This window comes from Sminthopsis crassicaudata, chromosome 2 (assembly GCF_048593235.1).
Source record: "Sminthopsis crassicaudata isolate SCR6 chromosome 2, ASM4859323v1, whole genome shotgun sequence".
Lineage (NCBI taxonomy): Eukaryota > Metazoa > Chordata > Mammalia > Dasyuromorphia > Dasyuridae > Sminthopsis > Sminthopsis crassicaudata.
The window spans coordinates 324,690,136-324,707,265 of record NC_133618.1 but is presented as its reverse complement, the minus strand read 5'-3'; the positions used below and the strand labels follow the sequence as shown (position 1 = coordinate 324,707,265).

At 34.4% G+C, this 17,130-nt stretch overlaps 1 protein-coding gene across 4 annotated transcripts in view; it reads right to left on the bottom strand.

Moving 5' to 3' along the window:
- The window catches only part of DAAM1 (dishevelled associated activator of morphogenesis 1), a 203,974-nt gene that overhangs the window by 72,474 nt on the left and 114,370 nt on the right, over window positions 1–17,130 (bottom strand). For all 4 annotated transcript variants that reach the window (XM_074290244.1, XM_074290248.1, XM_074290245.1 and 1 more), the window contains exon 4: window positions 1,590–1,661. In XM_074290244.1, the coding sequence (XP_074146345.1) occupies window positions 1,590–1,661 (72 nt within the window). The remainder of the gene's footprint in view (window positions 1–1,589; window positions 1,662–17,130) is intronic.

Here is a 17,130-nt window from a genome sequence, read left to right as displayed (position 1 = left end):
CAATATTTAATACTTTTTAAATTACAGAATTTAGCAAGAAATTTTAAATTCTTACTTATCAAGAAGAAATTTTCACTGCTTGATGTTAAACAATATTGTCTTAAGAAAAAGATTTTCTATCCACTTTGGAGAGTCATAATTGAAGAATTATGAAAACCCTTTATACATATATCAAATGTACGTGCCACGCTTTAATTGCTTGCACAGCTGCAGAGAACTTTCTGATAATCACTAAAAACCTTTCATTCTATTGGGACAATCACTAACATACTGAAATAATTTTTTTCTGTTTTTTTTTCTCCCTTAAAAAAATATGCAACATAAAAATACAACATAAAACATGCACGGATATAATTAGTGACAATCGAAAAAGACATAGATTTAATTTTCACTTTCTGTTTAATTATTGTGCTTTAGGTATTAGATTGAAAACCCTTAAGGCAGGGGCTAATTCCTTTACTTTTTAGGGTACTATTCACATTTGACAAACTAACAGTTTAATATGCAATATTATCATATTTCTATTGTACATTACATTATTATATTACACATCAATATATATAACATATATACATAATATAAAACATATGATGGCAAGAAGAACCTCCAAAAAGGGGAAAGAAAGAAGGACATGTAAAAAAAAAAAAGTCTTCTAAAGTCTAGCAAAAATTGAGCTTTCTAAATAAGGAAGATGAAGATTTGGTGAGCAATATTCAGAGCTTCAAACAAAGAAAGTTATACTTAAGAAAATGAGTTCAAGATTATATTTGAATGACAAAGAACATATATTTTTTCTCCATAGAGAATTTCAAAGACACAGGATAAAAATGGGAAAGGCAACATTTTGTAAGCTGTTATATTAAATGTGAAAAGTTTGGCCAGTTCATTTCTGCTGGGTGTTTTACATTTAATTACTAATATGCTTGTTCAGCTACTACAAACCCAAAATTGAGGGACCTATATATGCTTAAAACACACATTTTGGCCAAAATAAGTACACTGTACTAGGAATCCATGTACCAAGGATTCCTAAGGATATCTCAAAGCTATTCAGCTAACTTAATTTTGTCAGTCATTCTGATATTTCTTTATATTTTATAGTCCTGGAAGAATATATTAGTCTTGAAAGAAGAATCTGCCTGCTTCTTTCAATAGTAGAGGGATAAAAAGGATCTATGTATGGATGAGAACCTTGGGACTCACTCCAAGTAATAAAGGAAATATGAAATATCAGTGGAAGAATTCAATTTCACAATATTAAAATGTGTTAATTTCCCAGGTGTTACCATGTATCCAGATGAGTAGCAACAAGGATATAGCTAAAGAGGAATGTAAATCAGATTCCAGGGGATTAAATTTCCTGTTAGAATGTTAAACTCATACTATTTTATTGCATGTTTTAACTTAGAGCATATTGGAGAACTTATTTTACTGATTATTTAACAGGATTTTAACATGTAAAAAGATAATATTAGAATGTCTTACCCAAATGAAAATCTTTATATCTGATTCTAGGCTATTTACTGTGCAATAGTGCTTTGTACTAAACTTGTTTTCCCCTATTATCATAACACATAAAATGTACCTACAGCAGCCATTGAGTTTAGTTGATCAATATAGAACTCGGGCCAACTCGTAGCTCCCTTGTTTTCTTCCTGATCCTAAAAGAGGAAAAAAAAAGATAGCAAAAATTAGATAATAGAAGAATAATGTCATTTAATAAATGTTTATATATACATTATTCCAGGGCAATGCTATAAATGAATGGATGGCATTCCTTTCCCTAAACTTCCAGGTACTTTAGAGTAAAGCACAAATATCAAGCTACTAAATTAATCCTCCAAAATGCCCACCTGACCAGGAACATATTCCTGATATCATACCCTCTGAGAAATCTACAAGTGTGAATAACATAGCCCCTGAAGGACATTTTCTGGTTCGAATAGTACACTGAAATAACACAAATGCATTTTACATGGTAAATCAATTGTCTATTCTTGAAGAGAACCAAAGTGACATTCTGTTGGGGTCAAGATACATTGTGTCCAATTGTGGCTGATAAAACCAATGCTAACTTGGAATGCTCTACCACAGCTTGGGCATGAACAATCCATATGAATATTTGGAGAAGAAATGTCTCTTAAGTTTGTGTATCTCATGTTTCTTTTGAGCTCCTGCATGGTAAAGCCATATCTTCAAAGATACTTTTCAAATAACAGGCCCTATAAGGCAATCAGTTTTACTGAATGACTAAGTGGTCTCTAAATTCCGAATTGCACCAAGTATAGTATAACAAGATGACCAAATATAAATAAAACTATAAACAAAAAAAAAAAATTGTCCTAAATCATACTTCAGGATTTCCATCATCAGAATTATTATCATTACCACAATCTATGTTTAAATAGTGCATGATTTTCAAAGCACTTATATGTGGTTTTTAATTAGTGCTCATTATGCTATAACACAGAAAGGGCAAGTATTATCATCATGTTACAAACAAGAAAACAGAGAAATTAAGTGATAAGCTAAAGAACACCTGGAGAGAAAGCACCTGGTAGAGCATTTCCATCACTGAAGGTATTAATTACTTACACTCTTGCAATTGTATTGTATTCTACATTGGTTATTGAGACTCTAGGAGATAGTTAAAAACAATTCATTTGGAGGTAGCTCGCATTAGATGAAAATGGAATAAAGAAGAAAACCACAGAATTTTGCCACCCTTTCAAAGAAAAATAAGTGAGGTTCCTATATTTTGGTAAAGGATTTAGGGAGGGGAATTTAGATTGACTAAAATGAAACATATAGTAGACCTGGGGTTAAAAGTAAGTAGTTTAGGGCCCCATTGAGCTACCTGATCTTTATCCTGACATTAAACCCAAATCTGTTTCAGTCTCTTGACTAAAACTAACTTAAGACCCACATACTACTATGAATCATTGGGAATCATTAGGACTGGGGTCTGATTTGGAGTTGGGGGGTGGGGTGTAGAGATGAGTGAATTGGAAATTAAACATATTGGTCAATGGTTCCAAATATTCCAGCAAATATTTATATTATAGATGTATGTTTATATGTAAGTTATCAGAGTAAAATTATCCTTCATATGAAAATAATACTTTTGGGGAATTTCTGAACCATAATACAAATGTAATTAAAATCAGTATAAGTGTAAAAAAAAAAAAAAAGTCTAGAAGTCTTTTCTGGGCTTAAAAGTACCAAATTATCTCATGGCTTGAAAAAAATAGAACTTGGACCCTTTTTTTATTTTGATAGTTGTATATTTTCTTGTTTTTCTTCTCTTTTAAAAATTTTTTTATTTTAGCTTTTTTTTGAAAAATAAGTTATGCTCCAAATTTTCTCCCTCCTAGCACCTTCCCATCCATTGAGAGGGAAAGCAATATGATAGTAATTATATACATAAAATTATACAAAACATAGTCCTATATTTTCAGAGAATGATTACACAATTTCTATTAAACATTTCTGGGGAGGATAAAGAGTGGTACCAATTGTTTATTATTTACAATGAAGTAGTAGATACAACTGTAACATTTGATTTAACAGCTAAAAACTAAGAGTAACACTATGAAAGAATATGATTAAGGAAATAGTATTATTATTATCACTATTATCTTGAATCCAACTCTACCTATTGGAGCATTGCAGCATTTTATTCCGTTCTTATGTAAAATACCTACCATGTGCCAGGCATATTTCCCCAATAGAACATTTTTACAGTCACTTTTTAGTTGTGTATGATTCTTTGTGATCCTACTTGAGATATTTTTGGCAAAAACAAAAACTGGACTGGTTTGCCATTTACTTCTCCAACTCATTTTACAGATGAGAAACTGAGGCAAACATGTTTAAATGGCTTGCCCAGGGTCATACAAATTATCTGAGACTAGATTTCAAATTCATGAAAATGAATTTAAATTTCAAGCCCAATACTCTATCCACTTGGCTGTCCCACAAAATACTATTATAAATAAATCTTTTGAAACAGAGCTATTCTAAGGGAGGAAAATAAGTTTCAAACAGTTTCAAACTGAACTGTCATGCAATCTTAAGTAAAAGGGATTAGCATATAGGCACACATAATTGTTTTAAGCTGGTAAGTTTATATTTAATCAGGTCCATGAACTTTATTTAGGAAGAAAGCAATAGATGATTGAACAAACACCAGAGAAATGACTTTGTTGTACTCCATTACATTTCAGAGTAGCCCTGGATACAATTTTTACATAACTAAATAAAGTGACTGGATTTGCGCCCTAGATACCAGTACCTAGCTCCATTATATTTGTATTTTCTTCCCCCTCTTTCCAAAGAATTATTAGCTAAATTTCAATATTTAGAGTCAACAAAGAGTCAACAAAGTTTGGAGATATAGAAGGATAAAATGATTCTGGACTGAGGCAAATTACCAAAAGTCAACCAAAATTACATATACATCAGAGATCATGTGAAGGCCTGCCCAATTTAAACTCTAGTAGTTACTGTTAAAGGAGAGATGTTCTAAACCAGATAAGCAAGATTAGTGTCTGTACTGAGAGATTCCTTTACATGTTGTAAGAATGCAGTAATCTAAACTGATTATCAAAAGTAAACTAGATACTGTAGTCAAAATAGAAAAGATGGCAGGGAACCCATCACAGGCTGAATTTGAGGTTTCATACAAAGCAAAGTAATTCAGATAGAAGCCTTAAAATATCTTTCTCAATAACTTGCCTTATTGAATGTATATTTCATATACAGGTTCTTCATGAATCCATGACTTTTAAACTACTCATACACAGCAAAGAATCCAGTAATTCATAGTTCTATGTCTTATCAGTTTTATTTATTCCTATCACTCTCTCCTAAATCTCTTTATCTTCTAAATCATCAGATGCCTCAACACATACAGTCCTTTTAATCTCTTTCAACAAAGGTATATGACTAACCAAAAAAAAAAAAAAAAAAAAAAAAAAGACCATATTTTGCTAATTAATATGAAGATATTCTGTGACTAAGTCCATATACATTCTTTGATTCATGGAAAAGAGGTCTATCCTTTAGAGTAGGTTAGGTTTAGAGGTCAGCTCTCTGAAGAAATATATTTATTTATATTTGTCTAAGGAAATTACATAGTTGGTATGGGCTGCCCCAGCGTTTAGAAGATCATATATGCCATTTTATGGGGTTATGCTATTCTTGCTTACTTTTACTTAATGAAAAGTTCTAGCATCTTAGCAATGTCTCTCTTTTTAAAAAGTTTTCATACTTTTTCTTTTTTATATCAAAGTGAATTTGGAATATGTCCTTTTCCTTCCTTCTCTAACCAGTGAGACTACTTTGACTTTTTCTGACAATACAGTTTCTCAGCTTTCTAAGAAAGAAAGGAAACATCTTTGTGACTCCTGCTGGGAAAAGCTAAGTCATTATAATTGAACAGTTTCCTTGTATTATTCTTTCCATTTATCACATTACATAAGAAGTCACCCCCCACCACCATCACCCCAATTCCGCTTTCTTTTCTCTCCATGAATTGATACAAGTCTTCCACATTTCTTTAAATTTCTCGTATTAATGAACAGGATGATTTTCAGAAAAAGATTTACATAAACTGATACAAAGTAGAGTGAGCAGAACCAGGAGAACAGTGTGCACAGTAATAGCAGTATTGTCTAATAATCAACTGGGAATAAAGTAGCTATTCTCAGCAAGTCAATGATTTAAGACGATTCCAAAGGATTTATGATGAAAAATGCTATACCTATCTAGAGAAAGAATTGATGGAGTCTGAATGTAGTAGATTGAAGCATACTATTTTTCACTTGTTTTTTTTTTTTATCTATGACTTCTTTTACTTGACTAATATGGCACAATAAAATTCCATTATATTCATTTACTACAATTTCTTAAGCTATTCTTTAATCAGTGAGTGCATGTTTTGCTTAGAAGGCAGCTATGTGGTATAATGGGTATAGCTCTGGGCCTGGAAACCCAATTTCAAATTAGTTCTTAGAAATCTACTAATTTTGACTTGAGCAAGGCATTTATCCTGTTTGCCTCAATTTCTTTCACTGTAAAATGGGGTGAGAGATGAGAATTTTTCAACTTATTGGAGTTACAGTGATGCTCAAATGAGAAAATATTTAAGTATTTAGCACAATGCCTGGCATATACTAGACATTATGTAAATGCTTTATTCCCTTCCCTAGGTTTCTGAGTTCTCAGCTACCACAAAAAGTACCACTGTGAATATCTTGGAAAATAGATGAAACTTTTCTTTCTGTCCTTAATCTCCTAAGGGTATATGCTTAGTGATGTGAACTTTGGGTCTAAAGTTATGGGAAATTAAGTAAAAATATAAATGTCTGTATGTATACAGACATTGTCTAATTCCAAAATGTTTTTAGAATGTTTAGACCAATTCCCAACTCCTCTAAGGGAGTGCCTATCTTACTATGGCTCTTCCACACCATTGGCTGAATTCATTTTTTGCCATCTTTGCCAATATGCTGGAGGTTAGGCAAAACTTCAGAAATATTTTAATTTACATTTAATTTCTATTGTTGATAATTTGGAATAATTTTGTATATGGAAAATATTTTGTAATTTTCCCAAAACTATCAGTTGATATTCTGTGATCACTATATGTCTCTTTTAGCCAATGTGAAAATTACATCATTCATTAAATACAATTAGTGACACTATAGTCATATTAGTATACATTGAGTCATATTCACATCTACATAATAAGTCTGTTGTTCTCATTCACATGGTTGATACAATGAATTCTCTTGAGAAAAGACAATAAGGGACCTAAGACTGCTTCATGAAGAAATGGAGAATTTACAAACAAGCAAAATGGCAGTAATGGTCAGCCATTAAAATTCATGTTTGTGAAATACATGAAATAAGTGAAAACACTAGCATTTTGTGAATGTTAGTGAATCAATTTTTAAATTTGTTTAAAAAATACTTAAAAGGTATTTTTGGACATATGAGGAAATACCCTTTTATTGATGCATCTCAGTTATATATCTTTTTGTTTGTTTGTTTGTTTTTGTTTTTTTTCTGAGGCAATTGGGGTTAAGTGACTTGCCCAGGGTCACACAGCTAGGAAGTGTTAAGTGTCTGAGATCACATTTGAACTCAGGTCCTTCTGAATTCAAAGTTGATGCTCTATCCACTGCACCACCTAGCTGCCTCTGTCTTATAGTTTTAAGAGAGTCCCCTGTGACATTGAGGGTTTAAGTGACTTGACACAGAGTCAATGTGCATAGACTGGTTTTGCCTATTTTCCCTAGCTACAGGAAAAGAGTTTATTGGTTTTAAGGAAGAGAGAGATATTATGGAAGGACACTGGACTGGTATGGTTGATGTATTTAGCATTATGATGAATTGAGTACGGCTGCTGAGCCCTTTACAGAGGCTCTTTCCACTTCTGATGTCCAACTGATCCACTTCACTCTCACCTGTGGCTCCAAGAAGCTATACCTTGCACAGTGGTCACACCCAACAAACTATTTCATCAGACAGAGGCTAAACCAGGTTGCATGTAATCAAAGGATTTCAAACTCTATTGTTAAGGTCTGAGAATGTCAGGCATGTAAAGACTTCCTTCCCCTGGTAGAATGGGTGGATGAGAACAATTTGTTTTAATGGCCATGAAAGTAGATGAAGCAGGTATTGGAAAGTGCTTAGGGCCTGGTTAGATATTGAAGACATCAAGGTCATCTACTGCATCTTGAATCATCACCAGAAATCTTCACTCTGTCCTATCACTGGACAATAGTGACTTTAGAGGAGAATAAGGTAGATGACTTGGTGCAACTCTGCCTCACTTAAATCCAATTTACACCACCAAAAGTTTTAGTGCAGTTTTAAGACTTTTATAATGGCTACATTCCTGTAAATGAAAATATTAAGATGTAGCTAAACTCAGATGAAAGGCAATGAAGGCAATGTGTTTCCCAAAAAATGGACAATGAAACACAACTCTTTCTCTTTTAAAAACACAGGGGGATAGGGGGAGAAATAGGGGGTGAGGGTTAATAAATACTGAGTACTGTACATGTTGTAAATATGATCCATATTGATTTGGTTTTACTTTTTTTTTTTTTTTTTTGACTAGATACTAAGAAGAATCTGGAGATTTGGGGATAGGATTGGAGTTTCAGGAAAATCCTACTGGACTGACATAGCTTACAGAGTTAGCACTTTGCTGGCTCAGTCAAACAAACATAACCACATACCTAACAAGCACTTTTAAGGCACAGAAGAGTGTAACAATATAAAATAAATTACTTCATCATACCTCATCATGCTTTGTCAAATCTTTGACATGTTTGGTCTGTTTGCAATTTTTAGCCTATTTGGTTAATAAATTAACACATTTTAACATATCTATAAACTCTTAACACCATGTGGAAATCCAATCAATGGCGTCAATGATCTTTGCTGCCTCACATCTTGCTCCCAGATTTGCGGCTACCAGACCAGTTAGTCAGAATGCTAAAAAGCAGATTTTGATATAACCTGCTCTTGGGAAAACAATCAAAGTGTGTTTATGATTTGCAATATAATGCTTAATGTGAGACTATAAAGGAAACCTCTGCTAGAAATCAGTATTTACAATGTGGAGAGAATTGAGGGAAGTAAATGATAGGCAGATTTTGAGATTTCAGTCAGAAAAATATTCTTAAAATAGAGAGGAAATACACTAATGAGAACAGCATTTATTATCTTCAAGAAATAGGTATTTTGTTTTTTCTTACTCATAGAAATAACTAATAGCCATATGTGATCTTAAAATTACATCAAACAGACTGAAGAAATTGACTACTAGTCAATATTGAGAAAGACTTGCAAAGAATATATGAGTGCCACATTGTATTGAGCTCCTTTGATATACTTTCTACTAAAATCTGCTTCATGAAATAAAAGTTTCTGGTGGGATTATCTCTCTGGAGTGAGCCAGGTTTTTTGTTTTTTGTTTTTAATCCCCAATGCTATGTATCTGACTGTTATATGCAGTCATATAACAAATGTTTATTGAGTGACTGATTACAAGAAGACTACAGGACAGCATTCACAAAAATAGTGTCAGGATTAAAACATCTTCACTGCTAGGATAACAGTGAATTAATACAGCACTGTCTGGCTGTTAGAATTGCTGCAACTGCATTTGTATTTGGGAATAGAGGACAGAGGGAAGAGGGAACCCCAGAGAGGCATCAGAACAACATGAATTTCAATTTGATACCCACTATCTGTGTGAAGTCATTTAACCTCTCATATTGGGGATCTATAAAATGGGGATAATAATAATCTCAAGTGCCTACCCCACAGGGTTGTTACAAGGCTCCAATGAGAATATATGTAAAACACTTTCAAATCTTAAATGCTAAAAATTATTATCTGCACAAAATCTGGAGAAAGAGAATTTTACAATTTCAAAAGGAAATAATGACCAGGAAAAAAAAAAAAAAAAAAAGGAAGATAAATGCAAGTTAAATAAAGAGGGATTGATCAACCTATAATTATTAATCCCACAAATATGGCTTATTTGTGCAGACATAACATTTTATACTTTACACCTGCAATTTAGTCATATATGGGAAATGGTGAATTGTCCAGAAGAGTTTCCTGTGTTTTGGTGATGGCAGGATATTCCTGTATTCTATCAGTCAAGAGTCTGCTAAAGATGGAAACATAATTTGCTAGAGTTGGCATGGAAGCCAGAGGGCAGTAAAGTTCAAAGGAGAGTTAAAGGGTGTTACAGACTGAACCAGAGTTGTCCTTTGTTATCACAATAAGTGACAAGTGAACTTATCATTATGTCCTGTTTTCATACACAGTAGTGTTAGTAGGATTTCTTTTTTTCTTCATCAGTACATAAGGGGAATATTTTCTATTTTCCAAAATCCACTTATAATGCCCTAAAATCTTTAGTACAGTATATTTCTTTCATAAAGCTTTTCACAAGATCTTCAAAAAAGGAAAGCTATAACAGATAAGATGCTGGACCTGGGATTAGGAAGTCGAGCTCAAATCTAGCCTTAGATACTTGCTACCTATATGATCATGGCAAGTAACTTAATTTCTTTTTCTTTTTCTTTTTTTTCCTGAGGCCATTGGGATTAAGTGACTTGCCCAAGGTCACACAGATAGGAAATATTAAGTGTCTGAGGTCAAACTTAAACTCATGTCTCCTGACTTCAGGGCTGGTGCTCTATTCACTGCACCACCTAGCTGCCCCAATTTAACTTAATTTTTGTCTTGGTTTCCTTATTTGTAAAATGAGGATAATAATGACTTCTACCTCCCAGGGCTATTCTATGTATAAAATGACAATATTTGAAAATAATTTTGCAAACCTTAAAGTGATATATAAACACTAGCTATAATCATTATATCTATGCATATTGGACATTAAAAACGATTGCCATGAATGATCAGAAAACAATAATTACTCCAAAATTTTTGAAGGATAAGGATCAGAAGTTCTAAACCTTTTCTTTTCTTCTTCTTTTTTTTTTCCCCCCTGAGGCAATTGGGTGATTTGCCCAACATCACAAGCTAGGATGTGTTAAGTGTCAGCGGAAAGATGTGAACTCAGGTCCTCTTGACTTCAGGGCTGGTATTCTATCCACTGTGCCATCTAGCTGTCCCCTAACTCATTTTGTGGGAGAGATATACATGTAAAAGATTCGACTTTCAGGATTTAGAACTAGTTATGCAATATTTATCTGTAATTTATATCTCAGATAGAAGTAGAAGGGGCTTGCTAATTGAGATAACTCTTTGATATTTCACTTGTTAGAAATTTACAGAAGACCTTAAATCAACATAATTCCCCACTGTAGAAAACATAAAAATCTTAGGATATTGTTTCAGTGTTTAGATGAAACCCCAGGAGAGAATTTGGATCCCATTGGACTAAGATATGGTATTTAGTATTTACATAGGACTTTAGATTTTAAACTATTAACTTTTGATCTTCATAACAATCCTATGAAGTAGGTACCACTATTATCCCGTTTTCCAAATGAGGAAACAGGCAGAAAGAACTCAAGTCACTTGCCCAGAATTACATAGCTACTAAATTTCTGGGGCAGCATTCAAACTCAGATCTTGATTCCAAGTTCAGAGTTCTATCCACTCTGCCACTGAGTTGCCACATTTTTATCAATATTATTTATGTGACATTGGGTTTCATAAGAACTACCTTCTCATCTACCCCTTGAGCATCTGATATAATTTTTTTCTTTATTGATAGAACTAAACTACCTATAATTTTGAACTTATAATGTTTAAAGCTGATAGAGTTAAATGCTATTTTTCAGATATGTATGATGCTGTCAAATTGGGAGAGCTTTCTTTAGTAGGTTTTTGGTATCTACTGGTAAGAATTTAGACAGAGAGCTTTACACTGAGAGACATTGAACTTATTGGTATTCCTAACACTGAAATTATCACTAATAATAAAACAGATATTACTTAAGTAATGGCAATATAATGAGTGAATAATACCTAAAATTAGGCTCCCAAAAGATTTCACCATTCTGAAAAAAGGCTTATCTTCTAGATGGATTTTCCCATAATTTCCAGTGGCTTTTGTCATCACTGGAAAATGCCAGTGTTGCTTAGTACTTCCTCCCAAACTGTTATTTGGACCAAATTTTCTTAAGGAAAATATTTTCATAAAGCACATTGCTGCAGTTAGGAATACAAGGAGGAAAAGGTGAGATATAGGATATTCTAAATAGATTATTTCTGGAAATAATTATAATTCTGAGAGAAGGATGATAGTGACATTGTAGCTCTTAAGACAAATAGAAAGCTCCAGCATTTTTTCTAGGATATCCAGTTTTTTTTTTTTTTTTTTTTTTTTTACTAATTTCTTCCCTCTGCCACCAATTACATAGAAGAAAAGTCTCCACCTTTAGCAGTTAGCAGAAACAAAGCTGGGTGGCCTACTGGATAGAGTATTGATCCCAGAGTCAAAAAGACTTGATTTTAAATTTGGCCTTGACACTAAATAGCTATTTGACCCTGGACAAAGACTTAATTTCAATCTTCTGAGTTTCTTCATCCACAAAAATGGGAATAATACTTAGCACTTTCTTCTGAAGGTTGTTGTGAGGATCAAATGAGAGAATATTTGTCAAATCCTCTGAAAACTTTATGGTACTATGTAATTGTTAGCCATTACTGGTAAAAATATTAACAACAATAATAATAGAAAATCTTTTTAAAGTTACTTGACTAACAGGGTGATTTCAGAGAGGCCTGAATGAATTTAAATGAACTGATGCTGAGTGAAATGAGCAGAACCAGGAGACCATTATATATGGCAACAACAAGATTATATGATGATCAATTCTGATGGATATGGCTCTCTTCAACAATTAGATGATTCAAACCAGTTCCAGTTGTTCAGGGATGAAGAGAGGCATCTACACCCAGAGAGATGCCTGTGAGAACTGAGTGTGGACCACAACTTAGCATTTTCACATTTCTGTTGATGTTTGTTTGTTTGTTTGTTTTTTTCCTTTCTAAATCCAATTTTTCTTGTACAGCAAGATAACTGTATAAATATGTATACATATATTGGATTTAACATATATTTTAACATATTTAACATGTGTTGGACTACCTGCCATCTAGGGTAGGGGGTGAGGGGGAAGGAGGGAAAAATTTAGAACAGAAAGTTTTGCAAGGATCAGTGTTAAAAAATTACCCATGCAAATGTTTTGTAAATAAAAAGCTTTAATAAAAAATAAAATAAGATAAAATTACCCTGTAGATAAGCCTATAGTATTCATAAGTCTATCTTTCTTCCAGAAGTATGATGCATGCCTTCTAGTCCTGCTAGACAAACATTTATAGTACCCAAATCTTTTCACATGACTAATACTATGAAAGAGACCAAAGCCTTCAGGCAGTTTAAGAACTTGGGAGAAACAAGTTTAAAAAAAAAAAAAATCAATGAGGTACAAAAGAATGCTAGATTTGAAGTCAGAGACCCCAAGACTGAATCTTGGTTCCATTACTAGCATGGTAACCTTGAGAAAGCAACTTTATGAGTCCTCAGCTTCTTTGGTACGAAGACAAAGAATTGTAGCGCTCTTTCCACTTTAATGCCTAGGACCTAGAACACACAGCAATCAGAGAAGAGGGAGATACATAATACACCAGGAACAACTGATGGGCACATTCTCCAAAAACCCTGGATACTTATTTTTATAGCACTAGCCTTTGAAATAAAATTAAAGAATCGTGAGTTCTAAATTGAGTTCCTTCTATTCATGAGGGGGAGGAAAATGCCGTGAAAGCTGGAATAAGGTTTTAATATGCTTTTGTAGAAAGTTTGCAGGCTATCCTGGAACTTTCATCAGGTCTGAGATCAAAATAATCACACAGTTACTGCCAAAACAGATGATAAATGGTATGACATAACTTCACAAACCAGTCTTCTTTATCATGAACTTCACCAAAGCAGGAAATGAGGTATTTTTGCTCATTTGGAAGGAGTGGAGATTGGATGCTGATTAAAACAAAACAAAACAAAAAAAAAGTGTGTTTGTGTGTGTGTGTGTGTGTGTGTGTGTGTGTGTGTGTATAAAATCATCTGAAAATGTTCTTTTCATTTCCTTGTTGTTCTCTCCAACCCATTCCCCATCCCCTAATTAGAGAAGGACTTTTCTTCTACTTAAAAAATTCCAATATACTATTCCAATAACCTATCATTTGTACAACAGGTAACTTGGTCAGTAAACATCCATATTCTCTGACAAAAAAAGATAAAACAAATGTGTATGTGTAATGTATATTTTTATCTGTATGTATCCTATCAACTTCTATTACTTTATTAATGTTTTAACTCTGAGAGGGGCATAATTCATTTATCTACTCCTTCCCTCCCCCCCTCCATTTATCTCTGCTGGGATACTGAATTCATGAAAATAACAAAGATTATTAAAACTTTCTGTTGACAAGAAGATGGGTTTGCTTACAGGTGAGGGTATGAGTGGGGGGAGCAGGAAGATCAGGAATGAGGATGAAGTCCAGAAGAGATGTTACCACTTCTTTTGATAACCTACTTATACATTCAAGAATCAGGAAATTCTTAAAAATCCTCATTTTATAATTTAAGATTGTGGGATGAGTACTTGACTCCCTTTCCCAAATTACCTAACCAGAGACATCTTCAGGTAGGAACAAAGAGAAGACATTTATTTAGTCCCTGAAAGGAAAGGCCCAGACACACACCTTGGAGCCATCCCAGCTCCCCGCCATGTGCTCCTGAACCTGACCAGCTAGAAGTAGAATACCCAGTTAAATAGGAAAAGACCCAAGCCTTTTCATTGGATAGACTAAAAGGACATAGTCATCCTTGACCAATGGTCACCAATGTTGTCTGCTTCCCACATGTCATATCACTTCTTGTCACTTCCTGTCTGACCTTTCAGAGATCATGTGACTTCCTAGGCTCCTGCTTGCACCCATAATCCAAGGCCTGATCTCCCAGCTCTGGGAATAGGGATCATGTGACTTAGTCTCAACACTGAGAAATACTTCATCCAATCAGTCCCATTCAAGACTGACTCTTCTTACTCTATAAGTAAAGTTGGAGAACAATTGGTTACTATTATCAATCAATACCTACTTATATACTTGAAAACTTAAGTCAATGATTTCCTAACCTTCTTTCCCCAAAGAACAACAGTTCCCACTCAGTTGGCCTTTCCTTATGGTTTTCATCTCTTAAATGCCATTAATCCTATTTACAACTTGCCCAAAGAAGTTCCTACATGTAGGAACTTCATGTCCCATGTGAGAATGTAGCAGAAACCAGGCCTAGAGACCTCAGAAGTCATCCAGTTCAACCTCTTCATTTATAGATGAGGAAACTGAGACCCAGAGACACACCAAAATGTTTAAGGTGTCTCCAGTCTAAGTGTTTCCTTTTTCCTTCTCTGTAAGAAACAAAATATCTTACCAAGAACTCCACTGACTCACTGATGAATGCAGCAAAATTTAGTTTACATTCTTGCAAGAAGGAGTGCCTAGGTGAAGAGGCACCCCTTTTAAACTCCAAAGGAGGCATTTTATTTCCTACCCTGAAGCATAAGTCTCTCCTCTGATTCCCCATTAATTGGATGTTGCATAAGTTACAGGAAATAAATATTTACCCCTCATTACATAGCCAGTCCCTTCCCTCAAAGAAGCTTCCATTCTAGAACAGGGAGAGTTAAGAGAGGAGGGCATAGAGAACAAAAGATTCTATTCTAATCTCAAGGCACCACCTCTGACCATAAAAGTCAGTCCCTGCCCCCAAGGAGCTTACATTCTTTTGGGAAAAGATAAATTCCACCTTTGGTTATTTCTTGATGTCCTTGTGGATTTCACTTTTCTAATTTAAGTTTCATTTCTTCAATTTAATTTTCATTACTGTAGAAAACATGCATTTCTCACATTTGGGTTTGGAGACCAACAATTGGCCTCTAAGGAAAGCAGAAAATGGAAGAAATCAAGAAAGACGAAGAAACTGAAGGAGTATACTACTCCATTTTATATTTCTTGGTCCTGGGAGGCAGACAACTTGAAGGAATTAATAATGCCTCTGTCTTTCTCTAACTTACTATGTAAATATGAGCATTTTACATATGTAGGCCCTCATTTTTGCATATAAAATGGAAGGTGGGTTTTTTCAGCCCTAAGATTCTCTGTATTTAATCTTTTTTTCCCCTCTGAGGCAGTTGGGGTTAAGTGATTTGCCCAGGATCACACAACTAGTCATTTTTAAGTGTCGGAGGGCAGTTTTGAACTCAGGTCCTCCTGACTTCAGGGCTGGTGCTCTATCTACTGTGCCATCTAGCTGCCCCAAACTTAGGCAATTCTTGGGAAATAGCAGCTAGGTGGTACAATGGATAGAGGGTTGAGCTGGAGGTCAGAAAGACTCATTTTCCCAAGTTCAAATCTAGTCTCAGGCATTTATTAACTGGGTGACTCTGGGCAAATCAATTAGCCCTATTTGCCTTAGTTCCTTGTGTATAAAAGGAGTTGGAGAAGGAAATGGCAAACCACTCCAGAATCTCTGCCAAAACAACAAAAACAACCCTAGCGAAAGTGGATAGGGCACCGGTCCTGAAGTCAAGAAGACCTGAGTTCAACTTCGACCTTAGATACTTTACTACTTATCTACTACTATATATACTACTTATACACTACAATCTGAGCAAATCACTTAACCACAATTGCCTTGACAAAAACAATAACACAATCACTAATGGGGTCATGAAAAGTAGGATATAACAAAGACAATTGAAAGACAGATAAAAGAGAAGCAAATGTCTTATTGTTCAGCACTACTGCTCTAACACCAATTAATTTCCTTATTATACAGATTCAACTTTAGCTTCCTGGATCAGGATTATAAAACCTCAGCAATAGTACTAGTCTGATCCAGGTACTTAGTTGATAAACTTATCTTTCAAAGATCTTTCTTACACTTAGCCAGTCTGTCAATCCCTTCCCAAAGTCTTCCTACAGGAAGTCACTTAGATATTGGGAACAATTGTAATACAGGATTTATCTCCTCTTCCATTCCCACTGACCAGCTGGTCTGCTTGGCAAGAGCATGGAAAACAAAATTGGTTCTTTTGTCTTTAATTTAAAGGCTTTCACAAATATTCCTTTAAATCTTGTTTCTGACAAAACTGTTTCCCTACCCCTTTTACACTCCAGCAGCTGGAAGAACATGTTTGGGACTGTTTGGGATACAATCTTAATCTCTCATCCAAAGTGACAGAGAGACTTCGTTTTTAGAAAGGGATCTGATTGAGAGGTTTGAAAAATCCAACAAAAGAGGAAGCAGCAGATTAGAAACTGAATGAACCTTTCCCTGGTCTCCCTAGCTATCTCCTACTACCATTGCAGGCTGTGGTACCCTATGCAAATGCCTGCAAGTAAAACTGCTCTCAAGCTGTAAGCACTTCATGACAATCAGGACAGCTAATCTGTGGAAATGGTTGGAAAGGATTCTTGAAAATGGTTTAATTTAGCTGAGACCAAACATGAACTTGGCAGCAGAAAGGGGAAAAAAATTCAGTTTTTGAAAGCACC